Raw genomic sequence first — 19,765 nt, 5'->3', positions numbered from 1 at the left:
CTTCCCACTCAGCATAACAATTCATTGGGATTAGCAAATGCAACTGCAGGCACACTGATTTACAGGTAGCTGGTATTTAAGCAGCGAGCAGCAAGCCATCAGCAAGGTTTCTGTTGAATTGAGGCTGTATTCTGAAAGATGCAAGAAGTTGGTGTCACCATTGTTCCTATATGCACTTGAAGAACATGCAGTAGTCATAAAATTCGAGACCAGAATAAAGGTCGTTTTCATCCTAGTTTTAGCTCCCCTTACTTCAGCGTTACTAGTGGGTTGAATTTTGGCCATGTGTATTGGAATGCAATTTTGAACAGTAGATATTGACCTGATGAAACAAATGAAAAGCCTTGAACAAAAAAGGAAGCCTTCTAAAACACTAAGTATGCATTTTGCTTGTCAGAGAAAATGCTTACTAAATTGTCATGAATAAAATGAATGGAAGCTACATAATTCTCAGTCTAGTGAACAGGAAAACAATTAGGCAGTAAGTTAACAATCCTGAAATTACAGTTCTAGGTCATTCTAGTGTAAATGGGAGAGATTTGCACCGACACAGAGATTGGTGCAGACTAGCGAGTTGGGCAGATCTTCAGCAGAGGTGGGTATTCAGAGCTCTTTGCTGCTTTGGAGGGATATTACTCAGTTCTGGATAGGAATTTAATCTATATGCAATTTTTTACCTTCTATACTTTGGCAAGTGTCTGCTGCTCACAGATCAGAGGACAGATCCAAACAGAAAACAGCCTCACCAGTTCAAAGTTCAAAGGGAAATACTTAACATGCCCCAAGCTGCAACCTCACTTAACTTGTTTCTATTATGTTTTTAATTGGCATGTCAGTGTATAGATGATAACTTTTTTTTTTCTTTCTTTGCTAGGACTGCAATCCACTGTTTGAGTCAGTGCACTTCCCTGCAAAGAAAGGAACTTCAGTTCATGCAAATTTTGATAATCAGAGTAGTAGTATTTCTTTGTATTACAGGAGTGCTTAAACCCCTCAACTGTGGCTCAGGCCCTTGTGTATTAGGTATGATTAAAATATCTTCAAACATTTATATTTTAAGCATTAATGATAGACAAGAAAGGAATAGATGCCAGCATTTTATAGGTGAATGAGTGAAACACAGGTGAAGGACTGAAAAATGATTGTATGCATGCTTAAATGTGTCAAATGTAGGAGCTTAGACTTATCGTTAGGCTTTTCCTTTTGCCTAAAGTAATTTATGTCCCCAAGAAATGCAAGGTAAAGCATTTTAATATGAGTTTATTCCATACTGAGTTACATTAAGTGACATTACCTTGCATTTGCCACCTGCTAGATGTGTGCAGACTTACAAGTGTGGCTTGTTTGATGCATGGTAATGTGATGGTGTGTGAGCTTTCAGTCTTAAGTGGTTTGCCCATGATGTTGTGGGAAATTGATAGCAGAACCAGAAATTGAACACAGAATTCCCTTCTCTCAATCCAGTGCCTTAACTATAATAGGGCAAAGTATTATGTGGTTTGGGGGGAGGGGGGAGGCTGTTTTGTTTGTTTTTTAAAGCCTAGAACCATAAGATTGTGTGGAGTTGGTCTTCATTGCAATCTTTTGAATAATTGCAAATGCCCAGTCACAATTTTAGACCTACTTGAGTGCCAGTGACTTAGGGAATATTTGTGATTTCCCGTGTATTCCCTGAAATTGTTGTTCCTCCCTCAACTGCTATCAGCAGTAAGGAATGACTTGAATAGAAGAGCTGTGTAACTGAATGTCTATCTAACTCAACTAATTGAATTGATAGTATGAAAGCTAACCTAGATTTTGTAGGCTCTGTTGTAACTTTAGTGTCTTGTTTTTTCACTAAATCTTTGTTCCTAGAAATCAGTATCTGAATTTATGTCTTGAGTCTGGAGTGGGGTACCACTTTCAGCTTTAATTTTTTTAAGGTGCTTGCTTGAGGACGTAGATGCCAAAGTAAATTTGAAAGGAACTCCGGACTTCGGTGTTGGAAGAATGAATGGAGAGCAAGAGCTCTCTCCAGGTTTCATGAGAGATGAATGGACAAAGTTTTAAAAAAAAAAAAAAAAAAAAAAAAAAAAAAAAAAAAAAAAACAGCAACTGAAATTTAAAGTAATGAAACAGGAAAGGCTTTTCTGTATCACCAACAAAAATAATCTAATATTTTTGATTGTTCAGGATGGCAGAAACTCTGAGAGCAAGTGCCAAACAAAACCATGGAATGTGTTGGCTTTTTCAGCATTATGAATATACCTTAACAGCATTATGAATATCTTAACGCAAATTAAGCCAGCTTTGAACTGTTCACCTTTTGCCAGGGCACAGTACCTGAGTTTTAATTGAATAGAACATAAGCTCACATTGAATCACTGAGTTTATGCTGTCAATTCCAACCCAAGGAACAAAACAAATAAGCAAAGAGGGGAAAAAATAAGAAAATTTGAAAAAGGAAAGTAGACTGTGGAAGAGTCCCGTGCCTCCTGAGAGAGTCCCGCTTTTTGTCCCGAACATGCTTTTCAAAACAAGATCCTTTGGCTGTTGTGAATGAGCCTTTGGGAACAGATTTGGCCTTCAGCCCAACCTGCTGCTCCGTGTGCCTTTAAGAAGGCGGTGTGTTTTGGAGCTCTCAGCCTGGGACCCTGGCTGGGATGAAGCCTGAGGCCACCCTTTACTGTTGGAGAATCAGCAGCAGCGTTGGCATAATGTCTTTGTGCCTGCTCCCTTGACACCTTCACCCTCCACGCATTCCTTTGCCCAGAGTGTTTACTTACTCAAATACGTACAGCTCTGCAAATAGCTGTTGCCTGTAAAACAAAACAGAGAACTATTTGGCTAAAGAGAAAAAATAAATTAAAAATAGTTATGTGACATAGCTGCAAAGTGGTGCAGAACAGAAGCAAGAACCCTGGCTGCAAGGGGTTGTGGAGATGGCTGGAACAGTTAAAGCATGCTAGTGGAAAACCACAGTTGTTTGCTCTGTGGTGGCGGGTAGTGACTGCCTGCTTATAAAGAATTAACACCTTGTGTCATCTCTAGCCTCTTCCTGTGTTTGGTTCTCATGTATAAAATTAGATGATAATCCACGAGTAGGAATGATTCAAGATTTGATTGATGTGCCAAATCGTGCTGCACAATTGTGCTGCTGAACTCTGCTACAAACATTTGGCCCTGCTGACTCCAGGCATGATGAAAAGTTAAACATTTGGTTACATTCTTCCTGAAAGGCAAAATATTTAAATTAATTTAAAGACTGCCTGGCATTATTGATCTGCTCTCAGGGTTTATGTGAATGAAGCTGTTCCTGGGTGGCTTCTCTACTTGTACTGCGGTTTTGGAGACCTGGAAGTGTTCTGAGCTGAGAAGTGCTGAAGGAAGGAGGCAACTGGTGTCTCTCTGATCCAGTGACTCCCTCTGAACTCCTGGGTTCCATGTGGACCACGGGGTCACTTCATACAGCCACCGGCAGCTATAAATGCTCTTGAATTTCCTGCAGTCACATAGTGAGCTTGGGTAAGTGCTTTTGGAATAAATTGGTCTCATTCTTGCTGATAGCTTTTTGGCTCCTGTGTCTACAAACTGGTGCCTTCTCCAGGCAGTTTTTACGTGCCCTTTGCAAAGTTGTCAGACGGACTGCTGGCTCTTAAAAAATCAGAACTCTTGGACTCAGAATTTCTCTTCAGTACTTTTGTAACCTGAAAGTTTGCTGCAATTAGTGCTAATACACATTGTAAGAGAAAATAAAAGGCTGTTCTCAGTGTCCTGTAGAATTAACAACTGAAACACGAGTGTGGGATGAGCCAGGAAGACTGGCATTTTTTCCTGGCTGCACGCTATGTGGAAGAGACAGTGCCTTGGAAGGGAAGGAGCAGAAAAGTTTGACGTTGACTCTGATGAATCCCAATCCTGCTTCTACTGAAGTTGTTGGGAATCCTCCCATTGTCTTCAGTGTGAGCAAGAAGGGGTCTTAGGTGAGGATGGATGACTCTTTCCCTACTTGAATGAAGTCTCTTGCCTATTTACGGGCCTGCTTCTATTGAAACCGAGCCTGTTTTAGCCTTTTTGGGTTCTTAGGGACCTGTTTGTATAAAGCAACTTACCTACCTATCTTTTTTTTTTTTCTATTGTGTGTATTTTTTGTATGTTCTGTTGGAAGGTGAAGCCTCTGTAGAAGGGGGTGCAAAAACTGATTTTTAAATAGTAATAAACCAAAAGAGAATTAAACTCTGCAGGCTGCATGCATTCTTTTCCTGGAGACGGAGAACAGAGACCATGAGTGCCCAGAGACAGCCTGTATTTCTCATACCTCCAAATCTTCCTCTTTTCAGAGGTAGTTTCTGCCTTTGCTCATCTCCACAGCACTGTATGAGAACCCATGGGCAGGCTGCAACATTGTGTATCAGGATGGTCTTCTTTTGATCAGCAAATCCTTTCTCTGGGGCTGTGCGATGAGATTTCTTTCATCCTTTTAGTGTAAGTGATGGAGTAGCAAGTATCTATGTGAAATTTGGTATTGTCCTTATTGAATACGTGGAAGACAGTGAAAATAAAAATGAGATAGAATGTATAAATATATTTTTGCAATGCTTCTGGCCTGCCTACCTCAGGTGTTGGGTCATCAGTCAAATGTACAGCATTCCAACTCAACACCATTGTATTTTAAAGAATTAAGTGAAGTATGAGGTGAAACTACTAATCCTTTGTTCCTTCCAGCTCTTTTTGCCTCCTTATGGTTTTAACAGTTTGAGCCCTAACTTTCTAAGAGAATGGCAAACTCAAGACCAAAACAACAACAAAGGTTTGCCCCATTCTATAAATATATTTAAGGAACAGGGTCTTTGCTTTTGCAAATAGACATAAAAAGTCCACGTGCATTTATAAAAGTCATGAAAGAGGCTATCCCTGCATGCCTATGGTACGTGTGCAACCCACAGAGAAAATAAAGAGGTTTGCCTTTCTACACAGGAAAGAAAGGGCAACTTCCCAAAATAAACACAACCCCTCCCACAGCCTTCAGGCAAACACCTGTGGAGAGAGAGGTCTTTCACAGTATCTGTGTGCCAATGGTTTTATCTGCTTTCAGGTCAGCTAAGGAAGTAAAATCCGGAGGTGAGAGCTCTGCATTTTAAATGTCTGTGAATCCTGCGCTTTTATGAGGAAACACTAGTAGCTCTGCTGAAAGGTTTGGTCTTTGCTCCCATGTTGAATTACAAAGACAGCTTGGATCTGAGTCCTAAAACCCTAGGTAGATAAGAAAATTTCTCTCTACATATGTATTTTTTTCTCCAATGTGTACAAGTTAATAATCTCATTGACTTTATTTTGGCACGGGATATGGGAGTTACTTGCTTATAATGAGTGTTTTTGCTTTTTAGAGGCGGTGCACTTTCCAAAGGAACTGGAAGTCTTGCATATTTAAGTGCAACTCTGTAACCTCATTCTTTCCACAGTGGAAGCTATCTCTTTAACAATATTCCATGATTACTGAAGTTTAAGCAGCATTGTTTTGGGCTATCACTTCTGTTTGCTTGTGAAATCAGTTCCCATGGTGAGTAAAGGATTGGGAGAAGGACACTTAAATAGTTCTGTCCAATTCACTGGAAGTTTAATTGTCTGTTACCCAAACAGAAATCTTTATTCCCTCTGATTCAAATCTCCAAATATATCGGTGCTGCCTTTTTCATGCATCTCATCTGTAGATTTACATCAGCATTTTCTAAGTAAGGATGTTGGTTTAGCTGACTACTTAGCTTTGCTAGTTACTGGCGTGCACCACACTGAATGAAGAAATGGGAAAGCTACAAAGATACTTCTCATATTTTTCTTCTTGCATTAATATTTATTTGTGCTCTTCATCTAAGTCAGCACTATACACATAGATAACTTGGAAACATCTTATACCTTCTATGCATATCCCTCTTCATGATTCCTTACCCTTGAATACCATTTGATAAGGTATATATTACATATTTGAAGCTTTCAAAGCACTTTGCAGACATGTAATCCTTTCTCCCTTCTGTGATTTAAGTAGTATTAATATGACAAACTAAGGCAGAAGCTTGCCTAAGGTCAAACAACAAATCAGTAGAAGAATTTAGAGCAAGGCCCTTTTTCTTCACTCATAAACCTATGTATTCTCTGATTCCCTTCCTCCACCCTTAAACATACATGTTCTGTTTTTTGTCAACAGCAACCTGTGTTTGTACAGGGAAAAAAAATAGTGCAAATGGAGCCGGAAACCTCTTCAGCTCTACCTTATTCCTAGCAGTTTTGGTACAGTTTTATGGTATCTTGCTAGGACACACACCCACTGGAAAGCAGGTAAAAACAGTATCTGTGATCTATATGCTGATTTCAGAATGCTCCAGAAAGGGGAAAGAGTTATGGGCCGTGATCCAATCTGAGTCCTTTACAACAGTTGCAATGGACCACTGTGAACACAGATGTCTGTGGGCAGTTGGGCCTGTCAAAACCACTCAGGGAACTGTGGTAAGGCAGTATGTAGTTTGTTACAAAATGGACAAAGGGGTGTTGCTGCTAGAGAGGACTCAGTGTGTGAAATTTCCGAAATCAGGGATTGCTGAGAGTATTTAGTGCTAATCTCAGTGCTAGGAAAGTGTAGCTGCACTGCTTCTCCCCCGGTAAACAATAGGACCCAGATTGCCCTCCTGAGGCCCCTGTCCTTTTATTACAGCCCACACAGAAAGCTCATCTGAGAAGGCACTTTGAGTAAGTAGAGCAAACTCTGAACCAGTCTGAACCAGTTCAAATATCACATATGGTTGTTTTGCTTCTGCAGACTTCCTTGTTAGTCCTTGGAGGCTGTGGCTGGCATTTACTTAGCAATAGCTCATGCTGTCAAATCGAAGGGGGAGGGGAAGCCTCTCCTTGAACATGTCAGCAGGGGGATGCAACAGTGCAATCAGATATTTCTATCGCTCCACACTGACTCCTTTGTAGTGACTGTCTCTGTCTTGAGTCGTAGTTATACTTAGCTCACAATTTCATAGATTCAACATCTGATCTGCTTGTTCCAACCCTGATGTTTTTCTTCTATGCAGATTATTTCTAGGCTAGGAATAAAACGTGTTTATTTCTGACTCCTACATCATTGCTTATGGAAGGCTTTTCACAATTGAGAACCACAGTTGTTATGATCCAGACAGAGGCAACAAAGGAGTAAAACCCCCTTTTGTTGGAGTTGTAAGTACTTAATAATGTTTGGTAGCATTTGATAGTGTTTCAAGCTTTAAGAACAAATTGCTCTAATACTCTGTTCATGATGGATGAGGCCTCAGTTTACTATCTTTGGCATCACAGTTTATGAAGTAAGCAGAAAAATTGGAGAAATGGTAAACCAGGATGAAGAGAGCTTTTGAAAAACTAGTTTTGAGGGAAACATTTGAAGAATTACTTTGATTTGCCTATAAAGAAATGAGAAGTGATAGGAACATGGTCAATTTTCTCCATATCAAGCAATCCATGTTAATTTGTATGGGAAAGAATACTTAGATTATGAAGGTGATTTTGCTTACTCCCCCCAGTATCTTTTTTAGTAAGATTAAGTAATAAAGCATGTTAGTTCTTTCAGTAGGAAATTAGATGAACTTTTGGCTGGGAAGATCTGAACGTACTTGGCTGTGGCCAGAGAAAAAGGGTGGGTTTGATGACTTCTTGTAGAGTCCTTCCAGAACTGTATATTTTTAGTTGTCTCCCTTTGTGTAACGTGCTTTGCTACATGTAGCTTCCTTGTAGTTTTCTTCTTAAAGAAAGTTCTCTACACACATTGAATTTGTCTACAGGTAGGGAAAAAGAAAAAAAAAAAAAAAGCCCAACCGAGAGGCAGGAGAGAGAAAGCAGACATTTTCATTCTGGAACTTGCATAAGGTGAACAGCAGAAAGGTACCAGCTCACAGCTGAAACTGGTTCACACTGAGCTTAGGGAGGATGCTTAACCTTCCTCATTTCTAAAGATGGCTTATGTATTCTGTGAAGTGTTTGTCAGTGTGTGTATGCATTTTGGTGCACGTTTGTGTATGTACATACTGACTTTTACATTTAAACTATGTGAGGGTATAGTTATAGGGCTATTTGCTTAGTTAAAGTTTGGGTAGTTCCTTTAAAATCAAGTCCTAGGAAGTAATGTCAGGTTTAATCTCTGAAGAGCATAGCAAGAAGAGCAAAGCCATGCCCAAAGAGCAGAAAGAACAATTGACTCTGCCCTTGACAGCTGCTACTGGCAGCCTATTAAACTTAACTCCATGAAACTGCCAGGCATAAATCATCCCTCATCCTGGGGAAAGCTAGTGATGAAAGAAAAAATGATGCTTAGAAGTCAGTTCTGGAAAAGACTTTGATCTTTACCGTTAATATGATGGTTTTTGCATTTCTCCCAGATTCCCCACTGTCCTTCTATGGACTAAAAGCTCAAATTGTTTGCTGGAACTTGGCTGCGTGTAATGAGAAGTGCAAATTTATCTTGTTACATAATAGGAGAGAGAACTGAGGAAGGTCAGAGAACTGAGGAAGGTCTGAGAACTGGGAAGGTTTGAGGTTTGTTTCCACAGAGATTACTGCCTGGCCTGCAGTTCTTGGGTCAGGATGTACAGGGAGAGATGCCTTCTGTGCAAGATGGCATGGAAGCTTTAGTCTCATGAAATGAGCTAAAAGAAATTAATTGTACAGGTTGGCAGCCCTCTGCAAACTGTTTTGGACAGACTGTGCCTCTGGATGCATGTGTGGCCCTGCAGTTTCTGGCTGAATGGATTTTGTCCCATAAAATCTCTTATGAATAGCTATTACAAACAGAAGGTCTGATTCAGTAGCCCTTAGTCAAAAATCTTTCTTCAGTTAACATTGCCTTTACGGAGGGTAAGCGGAGAGCATATTGAATGCAGTAACTGAGTGTCTGTGCACACAATGAGCATAACGACATAAAGCAGACATTTTAGCTGGTGATGTTGGTCAGTACTGACACACAGGATTTTTCCAACCTAGCAAGTCTGGCTGGATTTTTTTTTTTAATTTTAATTTGATGTTATTAACCTAAACTTAATTTAGTGTTAAATTGTATTGTTAAAGCGTGAATCACACGCAAGTGCTAAGGTTACAGTTTCATGTTCAGTGGTAATGCAGCTTAATTGACCTGTTTCTGTCATTCCCCCTCTGTCATGCGGGTAAATCTGCTTTTTGGCGGTTGCATTGTGGACTGGATCCAGCAGCCAATCTGTCTGTACAGGGTTAAAGTGTGTGCGACCTGGTAAGAAAGGGGTGAGAGCTGGGTTGGATCAGTTCTTTGAGCCTGCTTGTCACACCTGTAGCAGCCTGACAGAGAGCACTGCCAGGATGGAAACATCTGGGAGTGGAGGGAAGGACTGCCGCTCCAGCCAGCACTGCCCTGCAAAGTGATTCATCAAACACTGAGTACAACACACAGCTTCCTGTCATAGAAATACTTTCTGTGTGTTCAATAGTTTCCATGGGATTTCAAAGCACCTTAAAAGAAGGGAACTTCCATATCCTTTTCAGAGGAGGAAGGTTTGATTACCCCGTATTTAACAGAAAGGAAGGGAAAGAGCGAAGAAGTGAAGCAGGCAGACTGACCAAGGTCGGAAGGAATGCTGTGGGAAAGCCAGAAATAGCACCTTGTGCTGCAGGCCTGGGCCTTGGCTGCAGCCCCATCGGTTGGCCCAGGCCATCCGTGTGAGCTCTGTCGAGCAGGTCTGAGGATTCAGCTGCTTGTTTTTCACTTTGTCAGACAGAAACCTTGCTGGTGACTCCAGGTGCTTTTGTACGCTCGCTGGCATCGCAGTGTCTGAATACCTCTGCCTGTTTGGAAAATGGGTACTTACTGTAACTCCTTTTAAATGTCTGCAGAAAGGCATTAACATGTGGCTGGATGCCTGCACTATAATTAACGTAAAGCATTTGGGGGCTGTTTACCTTGTTTTTCTGTAAGCAGGCAGCTCTCCGAGTACGTGGATTCAATGAACAGCAATAGGTGAGCGTGTGCCCCCCATGCACCCGACTGGAGAATGTACTCCTCGGTGCTCCTTCTCCAGGGGCAATGGCCATTTTACTCCCCGAGGCCAAGCACGGGTCGTGCTGCGACTCTCCCCCTGCGGCCCCAGCCCTTCTCACGGCTTCCCCGCGGTCCCGGAGCTCTGCGGACGGGGCTGTCCGGGTGCCCGGCTCCTGGCCGTCCCTTGGCGGCCTCCCCTTCCCCTCCGGGGGCTCCCCACCGGGGCTGGGAGCCGGCAGCCGCCCGGTGGCGGCAGCGTTAGGACCCGGCGGCGGCTGCGAGGCGGGAGGGGAGAAGGGAAGAGGAGGGGGGGGGGGGAGCGGAGCCCGGCGGTTGTTTACCGGGGAGGGGAGAGCCGGGGCAGGTCTCGCCGAGCACAGCCGGGGCTGCTCCTCGCTCTCCGCGCCGAGGATGCTGCGCGGGGCCCCGCGGCTCGGCGCGGTGCTGCTGGGCTCGCTGCTGCTGCTGGCCTCCGCCCGGGGAGCAGAGGGTGAGTGGACGCTTTGTTGGAGGCTGGGGGGGATGAAGGCCGGCCCCGGGGGGATTTAGGGGACGAGGGGGGCAGCAAGGGCTGCCCGGCTCTCCCCGCATGCCCGGCCTGCTCTCCCTGCAGAGTGCCTCCGCGGCGACGGCGCGTCCTACCGCGGGAGCCGGAGCGTGGCCTCCGGAGGAGCCCCGTGCCTCAACTGGGGGCTGGCGGTGCGGAGCGGGCCCGGCGCCGAGCTCCCGGCAGGTGGGTGCGAGGGGTCTGGTTTTTTGTTTTCTTTTTTTCGGGGTGGGGCGGGGGGTGGGGATCGGGCCGCGGAGGTCCCCGTGCTGACGGCCCTGTGCCTCCCGCAGCCGCCGAGGATCACAACAGCTGCAGAAACCCCAACGGTGCCGCCGCACCCTGGTGCTACGTCCGAGGTGCCGATGGGGTCCCGGAGAGGAGACCCTGCGACATCGCCCCGTGCCCAGGTAGGAGCGCTCCCCCCCCCCCCCCCCTTCCCCTCTTTGCTGCCCTCCCCTGGGCTTTGTTTTTCCCATCCTACCGCTGGGGTTGGGGTTTGTCATCAGGGTGGGGTCCCCCCTGCACACAGACAGCCCCAGCTCCGCCAGCCTCCACTGCTCTTCTCCGGGAACCCAGTGTACCCGGGGCTCCCCTCCGGCCCTTGTCTGCACATCTGCCTCCCAGCTGTACCTTGCTCCACCCCTAGAGCTTTTGTGTTGGCACCAGAAAAAGCCTGTGCAAAGCCTTGCCCCCCACACCCATTTTGCTAGTTGCTATAGGGCTGTTGGGTCATGTTGCAAAAGGCTGAGGTCTGGACATCTAGGAACTACAGAGATGTGGGTAGAACATTACCGTAGGGCATGTTACAGCTGTCCAAACAAGTATGCAGCTGCTAAATGAGTGCCAGGGTGAGTCTGGGCATAGGTGGGGGGAATAGAACTTGGTAAAAACAAGAACTGAAGGGAGGACAGTAAGAAACAGAAAACCCCAAGCATTAGATTCATCTTGGATGGTCAGACATGTCAGGGTGTGAAATAACCTGCTGAGAGAAGAACTGTAGTTGAGAGCCTGCTTCAGGAAGAGAAGATATTTCTATTGACTGAGGCCGAAGTAGCCACTTGTTTTTTGAACTGTTTATCTCTGAGAGCCCCTCGAGATTTACACACTTCACTGTCCCTTGGGATCGCTAGCCTTGCACGTAAACAGTTTTCCCCCACACGTACTTCCTCCACTTTTCTTCACTGTGCTTGTCTTTTGCCTGCTTTTCCCTAAAGATAAAGCAAAACAAATGTTCTACTGCCAAGATCTTTACTCAAAACAGCCCTGCAGCTTTGGGACCTGGGGAGTTAACTGACCTTTCAGCCAATACATGATTTGCATGTTTAATGGTTTGGCTATTTTTATGTCTCAGAGTGGGTACCTTTTTATTGTAGTCATGTCCTGCAGCTTGCCTTAGTTCAGCTTCTCTGGCTGACTTTAAATACAATAACTATGCAGTGCAGGGGACCCTGATTTCTAACTCTCCTTCTGTACTTCCATTTCACATTCCACTGAGGACTCAAAATGGCTGCAGATAGAAAATCCACATGGAGTTATTGCCAGCTGTGGGGTGAGATCCAAGGGCCTACTGAGAGATGGAGGGAGTTTTCAGGTGTGGATGCATACCGTGCATGGTATTTCCAAAAAGCATTATTATTATTTTTGTTTGTTTGTTTAGGACAAGTAGTAGATGTTTACATTCCACTGCCATAGCTTTTACTGTTCTACAGCTTCCATGTTAGCTGTGGTGTGAAAGAAGAAGAAGTCTTGAAGACATCCATCTTTATGCACCTTTCTTTGGGCTCTGGCTGAGGAGGGACTTGCTGTACTTAGGCCAGTCAGTGACTGTGCTGCCTGAAGTGTTGCTCTGAATTAGCCTGTCTCTAATGCTATATGGCTGCAAAGAGGGGCTGCATAAGAATCTCCCCAGGTTGTTCTTCCACCAGCTGGAGTCTCTTTCCATCAAACTTTTCTGTGTCAGAAAGATGGAGGCAGAAGAAAGATAAAGACTCCTGGGAGATTTGGGATGGAGATCCTCATCATCTTGTTCATGTCTGTTCAGCATGATTGAAGCTGCAGCCTGTATATTGATCTATAGACTAAATGAGGTCATTGTGCATCCCCTGGACTCATGCCCTGAACCTGGGTTTCATTCTGCTGTCTGACTTCTGTCTTGTCTGTGGTGGTGCCTTACACTCCTAGCTAAATAGATTCATGTCAGAGGAAAGCAGGGGGAGGAGTACATTTCTCTTGGTAGGATTTCTGGCAACAACTTAAGAGGGAAGAAGTGTTTGTCAGCCTACTTCGAAGGCAGTCCGGTGATAGCAGTCTAGATCTGTCCCACTCACAAGGCACATGTTATGCTGAAGTACTCATCAATGCTCATTATTTTGTATGTTTCTCTTTCTTGCCAACAGATGCTACTGCTACCACAGTCCCGGTCCCTACAGCAGAAGTTAATATTTCTCAGGAGGTCAACCAGGTGTTTGAACCAGCTGATACCTTGCCCTCCCGGAGTGAGGCAGCCGCTGTGCAGCCAGTCATTGGGATAAGTCAGAGAGTGCAGATGAACTCCAGAGAAAAGAAGGACTTAGGGACACTAGGTACAAACACTGGATTGTGTGCTGGATCCATTCCTGTAATTCTGGCAGGATGGACTTTTTTCGAGGCTCTGAAAGCAACGCTGTAACTGGATCTAATGCCTCCAATTTTGCCTCTTTCTTTTCTCTCCACAGGGTATGTGCTGGGGCTGATCATGATGGTGATAATCATTGCCATTGGAGCTGGCATTGTCCTGGGATATATCTATAAGAGGTCAGTGGCTACTCTCCTTTGTTCAAAAACTGGTTGCATGAAGCAACCTATATAGATGAGGAAAGTCTGAGCATCTGCAGACCCAACCAGATCCTAGTGAAAAGACAGCTAGGATGCTGTCTTTTCATACAAGAGTTTCTCTTGTCACAAGAACTATTTAAAAATTATTTTGTTTTTGTTTTATTTTGGGGCTTGTGTGTGCAGGCATGTGTGTGTGCTTTGATGTGGCTTTCTCAGGTGCTCCCAGGGGAGCTGACTTTCAGGTAAGAGCTGGAGAGAGCAGATCCCAGGTGTCCTCACAGGAAATTTCTTTTGTGGTCAGAATAAGAAGTGATCCTTTTAGCAGGCCACCTGTTCCCCTGCTTTTTCTAGTGTAGGTACCTTTAGAAAAAAAAAATTGGCAAATTCTTTGCATACGTGCATTGTATTCTATGAAGCTGCATATCAAGTAGCGCTCGTTTTGAACAAGTTCCTTTTACCAAAGCTCCTGCCTGCTTTAAGGTCAGTTTTGATTCACGTGTAAGTTATGACTTGTTCAGCCACTTCAGTGTGTTGGAAAGAAACCTTTCTGTAGCTCAGCAGCGTTTGAGCATCAGAAGGGTTTGTGGTAACAGCAAGCAGCGTAGTTATTTGTAAGGCACAGGGCAGGATTAACAAATACCAGTGAATATGGTTTTCAGCAAGTGAAGGCCCGGGCTGTCTCCTCTGGAAGGGTTTGTTCTGTAGTTTGGCTGTTTGACAGCAGTCTGACACAACCAAGCAGAAGGAGCCCTCTCCCAGGCTGGGACACGTCTTTATGTAAGTGTTTATAATAAACGCCGGCAGAAAAAAAAACAGAGGGAGGAGTGTTACATAAGGGGCAAAACACAGAGCGCTGTTTGTCGAAGAATCTGATTTGAGGTGTCACTTCAGAGAATGCTGTTTCATGTGCTGGCAGGAACAGCAGCCACTGCTACATGTTTGTAGGCAGCTTTGAAAAGCTGCCAAAATGCTTATGTGCTGACTGGAAGCCCTCAGCAGCTCTGCCTCTTTGGGATCACCAGCCCCAGGAGGCGCTGAGTGGTGCCTGTCACACCTCACTCCTGTCTTCAGCGGGAAGGAGCCAAAGACAGAGGCTGAGCTTTTTCCAAATGTAGCTTTGCTTCTTCAAACCCATAGAGCCCACTGCAGGGTTGCGGTGCAGGATGTTTCCTCTCTTCCCTGGTGTCTTGCTCTCCAAACTGCATGTGCAAGCTGGCAGGTTTGGGTGGGTGTGGTGAGAAACCTCTGATGTGTTTAGCAGCTTTTGGTATACACGGTTTTTCTGGAGACAACGTGCTATTAATGCCATCCATTTTTAAAGCGATGCAGTTCTTCCTTGGCACAAATTACAGAGGTGTCATCTCCTTTAGCTACAGGCTGTAAAGTGAAGTCAGCTTGAGAAGCCACTTGTGGTACTAAGCTGTTAGCTGCAGCAGAGCCAGCTCTAAAGTAGACTTTAATACTTTCAGTAATGGTATAATTTACTACACAGGTTTGTTTGCTGCAACAAAAGGCAGATTCTGTCACCACCTCTGATGGTTGTTTTCTGTTGGATGAAGCAGGCTACAGAAGCTCTTTTGCACAGCAGTGGGCTCTGCACTGTCTCACTGCTTCCCTGGGCCTGCATCAGGCAGTGCTGTGGGACTGCAAGGTATTAAGTAACATGTCAGCTCTGTGGCTTGAAGGAGAAATTTGGCTTTACAGTCATCATTTAGTCGAAGCACTGTCAGTGAACAAGCCAGTTAGAGAGAGGGACACTTTACTTGGCTGCTTTTTTTTGTAAAGGTTCTCACATAGGGGCCTCTATTTACAATAGGGAATGTTTCAGGGACCACTGTATGTAGCTGGAACATCTTTTTGTTAAAGAAAGAGCTAAATCTTCCTTTCTAGTATATTGCCTTCACTGGAACTCTGCCTCTAGGCAGTGGCACTCACCCCATGCACATACCTATGTGTGTGTTTTTTTTTTTTTTTCTTATCTAGGGGAAAAGACCTGAAGGAAAAGCACGAGCAGAAAGTTTATGAGCGTGAAATGCAGCGCATCACACTGCCACTCTCAGCGTTCACCAATCCTGCCTGTGAGCTTGTAGATGAGAACACAATTGTGGTGCACACTAACCAGACACCTGTGGAGGAAACGCACGATGGTAGTGGCCCACTTATGGGGCAGGCAGGTACCCCCGGTGCCTGAGCAGCTGGGCCAGGAGAGGTGCAGGCTGAGCGAAGCTTCCAGCTTCCCACTGTGAGTGTGGGGGGTGCGTGTGTTCATTTCTATTTTGTTTTCTTTTTGATGAAAGCCAGATGAAGGTGATGCAGAGGGACAGAGCAATGGGCTATTCATCACAATCTGTTTGAGGGGCACCATTCAGTGCATGACCAGCTGGGGACTGGTGGGGTGGACCCTGCTGCTTCCTCCCACCTCTCTCCACAGAGTGCCAAGGAGCTGGAGGGGATGATGGGCCAGGCTCGCACCTAGCCACAGATCCCATAGCCCAGAGTGTGGTCTTGGCTTCCTTTTTCTGTTCCTTTCCTATTTAACGGTGTGCACTGTTACTTACGTTTCAGCCTGGAAGCCCAGGAGGGAGCAGTACTGCAGGGACTGAGGGGAGCTTCACGTCAGACTTAGCTAGATAATTACACTCTGATTATAGTTCCTGCCTTTTTGCTTTAGTGGCTGAGAGCTGGAGCCGCTATCCAGAATCCTGCTACTAGAACAGGGATTGTTTTTTTTCTTGTTTGTTTGCTTTCCCCAAATAAGTATATTTGAGGGATGGCTCTGACCAGGAACAGTATGTTTAGCCCTAGTGTAAAATTTGGAAAAGCTCTTCTCAAGCTCTCAACAAATCCAGGTCTTCCAGGGCTGAGGCCACTTCTCCATTTTCCTGCGGTGCTACATGCACAGCCACACTTGTAGGTGTCCAAGTGGTCTGCTTCCTGCTCACTTACACAGATCAGGAGACCAAAAGGCCAGCAGCAGATAGTTCTGGAGTAAAGAGAAAAAAACCTGCACCCTTCTGTTACCTACATCAGGTTGAGCACTGAGAATAGACATCTAAGTTCCCTTGACTTTCTGCAGGGCTAGCTCTGGACAGAGAGGCCAAGCCAGCTGTAGAGGTCACGCTGACCACGAGGCAGCAGCTCCTGCTCTTCTGGCTGTAAGGGCAGCTGCTCTTGCAAGATCCTGAAGTTACAGCATGGCTTCTGGCCCAGCCCTCTTCACCCACAGCTTGTGCAGCAAGCCTGCTTGCTTACAGAGCCTGGCCTTATAAGAGAGGTTTTGTAACAACTTTTATCAGCATTCCAGGGACTTTGGAAAGGATGGCTGCTGCAGCATCTCCCCGATGGCACCGAGGCAAGGCCAGTTCAGGGAAACATCTATCCCCACCTCAGGGGAATCAAGCCATTCAAGTAAGTTTTCTAGCCATCTGCTTTACAGCTGAGGGCCTAACAGGGAATAGCACTTGGCAGCAGGGGTTTTAGTGTTAATGTTTGATTCAGGAAAGGGAAACATTTTATTTTTAAATGCCTTTGAATACCATTTCTTTGTAAATGTTTTAAATACCTCAGTATGAGAAGGTGCAGATTGTGCTACCTTGTATTAAAGCTTAAAAGAAAAATGCTCTGTAGACATGTGTGGACTGTGGCTCAATCTCTACATTCCTGCCTGCCAGAGCAGCCTCCTTTTGCTTATTGCAGACTTCAAACTGAGAAGGGAAGATGCTACTTCAGTTTGCCAAGCCCAAAGGTAAATCCCTACAAGCAGTGCCTCCACTCACCAGGACTGAAGAGTGGTACAGAACTTATCTCCTTGCTGCCAGCAGTTAGCCTATTACTGGGACTGTTCCTGAAAAGCAGCCGGGGGCATGCAAGCTGTGCTGACTAAGCAGGCTGGCCCGTGGGAAGACTGCTCTCAGTTACAGTCCCTTCCTGCAGTGACGCAGGTCAGTTGTGCTTTGGTGCTACTCAGCAGCAGCTCCATCCCTTGGGGCCTTGGACTGGAAAGTATGATGGAGACAGATCGCAGCAGGTTATAGGAGGCACTGACGTAGCTAGCATTTTCCTTCTGTCCTGGCATCAACAGCTGCCTCTTGAACTACATATTTCAGAATGTGATGTTTCCAAGAATGGGCTGTGTTTTTATCCCTAATTCAGAAAAGGAAAAGAGGGAGAGGCTCCATGTTCTGCTGCCCTGTGTCAACTCTTGAACAACAACAACGTCACCTTCTTCCCTTTCCACTGCTCCAGGTGACTAGTACTATAGCACACTTACACTGTATCTCAGTCATCCTGTGTGTGGTAGAGCCCTCTGGCTCAATAAAGGGAGTTCTTAGATTTTGTGACAAAAAACAGAAACAAGTTATAGCTCGCTATTTTATGCACCACACAGACGACACAATCCTGTTTCCACAGCATACGTTTACTGTTTCTTAATTTAGTTAGATCATGGAGCTGTGCAAATCACAGTTCATAAACCTCACCCACACATGACCCAGGACCCCCCCTTCAGAGGTCCCCTCACAAACCGGCCTAAGGGGGGGAGGTGGGGAATCCTATTGACAATCCTGAATCCACTGGACCCAGTTTAGAGAGGCTCCTTCACTGACTCACAGCACAAGCCATTCCCCGTGTTTCTAAAACACCATTACACAGACTAACCCCCCGCCCCCATGCACATTTTGTCAGGTGATGACTGGTCCCATGTCATTTTACACGACACTTTGAACTCATGGGTAAATGGTGGAAATCAAAGTAACTGAACACCCATTTCCCACCATTCAGCACTGAGAGGGATGGGGGGACACAAGGAGAAAGCACACTAAAAATCCAGTTAAACCAAGAGGTTCGTAGAACTTAAGAGCAGGACTTGAGCCAGCTTTTTGTTCGGTTCTGACAACCACATGAGCTACTGAGACAGTAGCTTGCTTCCTTCTCCTTCAGCTGAAGAAGTGCTGGAAGAAAACAACCCCCACCCAGTGACTCCAAGCCCTTTTTTCTCCCCCAAAGCAGGGAATGACCTTGAAGAAAGTTTCTGCTTGGACAATCAGCTCAGGGGCTACAACAGCAGCTGCAAGACGACCTTCAAACGGAGCAACTTGCACAGCCTGCAGGGAAAGATGAGGTAATGGCAACTGAATTATTAGTTCTCCAGCTGCCACTCCTGACTGGATGGGACAGTCTCCATCACTTTTCTGTTTACCAGTAAGTCCATCCTTGAAGTAGCCTTGGGCATGTCTCATGCACGAAGTCTGAGCCACTTCAGACCTTCAGCTTCCTGAAGAGCACCTTCTGCCACCCTTTCTGTGACCTCATGTCCACAGGCCGAGCACTCCAGCAGCTTCATCTCTCCATGGATGACCTCAGCCAGTGCCTAGTGCAGTTCTACACATTCAGGTTCAAATAATCTCACATAGGTTAAGGTCCTTGGGCAGGCAAGACTTGCTGTGCAGGCTCAGGGTCTGAAGATGTTCAAGTGGCTCATCTGCTGCCTGCCTGGGTCAATATCAGGAGGGGCAAGCAGAGCTCAGTCTTAGTGTTTCAGGCTTTTGGAGGTATTCAGAGAGAGAGGAAGAAAAAACCAACAAAACCAAAACAAAACCAAAACAAAAATGCATACACGTTTTCCCATGAGAGTTGCCCAGTTCCTAGGCTTTTTCACTCCCTGGACACTGGAGGCCAAAATTTCAACAGGCTGTTGTGGAAAACACATGCACAAACACACACACACACACACACACACACACAGTCCTGGTGGGGCCTTTTGCCAGATGTCCAATTTCCCCAACTTTCTGAGCAGGGTAGTCAGTGGAAGGAGTTCCAGAAGTTCCAGAAGTGCTGGTCTTCACCCAGGAGAGTTTCCTATAGCAATTCCCTCCCTGGCGGACAGGCCGGGGTGGCTTCACAGCTTGCAGCCAAGTTCTAAGGCACCACAGTAAAGAAGCCTGAAAAGGCCAGAGAAACATTTCTCAAGCCAGAAAAAGAGTGTTGAGCAGCTTTCATAGGTGCAGTTGGCAGGAAACAATACTTTTTGCTTCTGAAACATGCCAGAAATCCACAATGAATCAGGGTTTCCAAGAGGAGGAGGGTTGGGTGGGGAGAGAGAGGCAATGCAGCGAATGCACAGCACGGTGCCCCTTTAATGCCCTGGAAGTGGCTGAAGTGCATCTCCCTCCCCGTCACTCGACTCCAACAGAAGTGGTGCAGGCAGCAGGACAACCTGACTAGGTTGTGTTTTCAGGGAGCTTGTCACGGTTCAGTCCATACTGCACACTCACGTTGTGGTCCAGCTCTTCCAGCTCAGACGGGAGGGGGATGGCAAGTTCTCCCAGGTAGAGAGAGAGAGCTTCGAAAGAATCTTCCAGCTTGGAAAAAGGGGGCCTAGAAGCAGCAGT

General features: G+C 45.5%; 2 protein-coding genes across 4 annotated transcripts in view; one reads left to right on the top strand and one right to left on the bottom strand.

Moving 5' to 3' along the window:
• Window positions 1–9,993: 9,993 nt before the first annotated feature.
• On the top strand, window positions 9,994–17,002 carry PIK3IP1 (phosphoinositide-3-kinase interacting protein 1). Of its 2 annotated transcripts, XM_040577553.1 has the most exons (6): window positions 10,242–10,502; window positions 10,626–10,745; window positions 10,853–10,969; window positions 12,959–13,144; window positions 13,277–13,355; window positions 15,360–17,002. In XM_040577553.1, exons 1-6 carry the CDS (start codon window positions 10,424–10,426, stop codon window positions 15,565–15,567), a joined length of 789 nt encoding a protein of 262 aa, XP_040433487.1. In that variant the 5' UTR covers window positions 10,242–10,423; the 3' UTR covers window positions 15,568–17,002. The 2 variants fall into 2 exon arrangements, with proteins under 2 accessions (XP_040433486.1, XP_040433487.1); XM_040577552.1 differs by having other exon boundaries at window positions 9,994–10,502; window positions 10,626–10,969.
• A 772-nt stretch (window positions 17,003–17,774) lies between these two features.
• The window catches only part of LIMK2 (LIM domain kinase 2), a 30,416-nt gene continuing 28,425 nt past the window's right edge, over window positions 17,775–19,765 (bottom strand). For both annotated transcript variants that reach the window (XM_040577550.1, XM_040577551.1), the window contains one exon: window positions 17,775–19,751. In XM_040577550.1, coding sequence (XP_040433484.1) covers window positions 19,595–19,751 — 157 coding nt within the window. In that variant the 3' untranslated portion in view covers window positions 17,775–19,594. The remainder of the gene's footprint in view (window positions 19,752–19,765) is intronic.

This window comes from Cygnus olor, chromosome 17 (assembly GCF_009769625.2).
Source record: "Cygnus olor isolate bCygOlo1 chromosome 17, bCygOlo1.pri.v2, whole genome shotgun sequence".
Classification (NCBI taxonomy): domain Eukaryota; kingdom Metazoa; phylum Chordata; class Aves; order Anseriformes; family Anatidae; genus Cygnus; species Cygnus olor.
The sequence above is the reverse complement of the archived record's forward strand: the minus strand, read 5'-3'. Positions and strand labels throughout refer to the sequence as shown.

Coding starts and splice junctions, on each gene's coding strand:
- PIK3IP1 (XM_040577552.1), top strand. CDS start 10,009: ATGCACCCGACTGGAGAATGTACTCCTCGGTGCTCCTTCTCCAGGGGC. Junction 10,503..10,625: donor CTCCGCCCGGGGAGCAGAGG/GTGAGTGGACGC, acceptor CTCTCCCTGCAG/AGTGCCTCCGCGGCGACGGC. Junction 13,145..13,276: donor GAAGGACTTAGGGACACTAG/GTACAAACACTG, acceptor TTCTCTCCACAG/GGTATGTGCTGGGGCTGATC.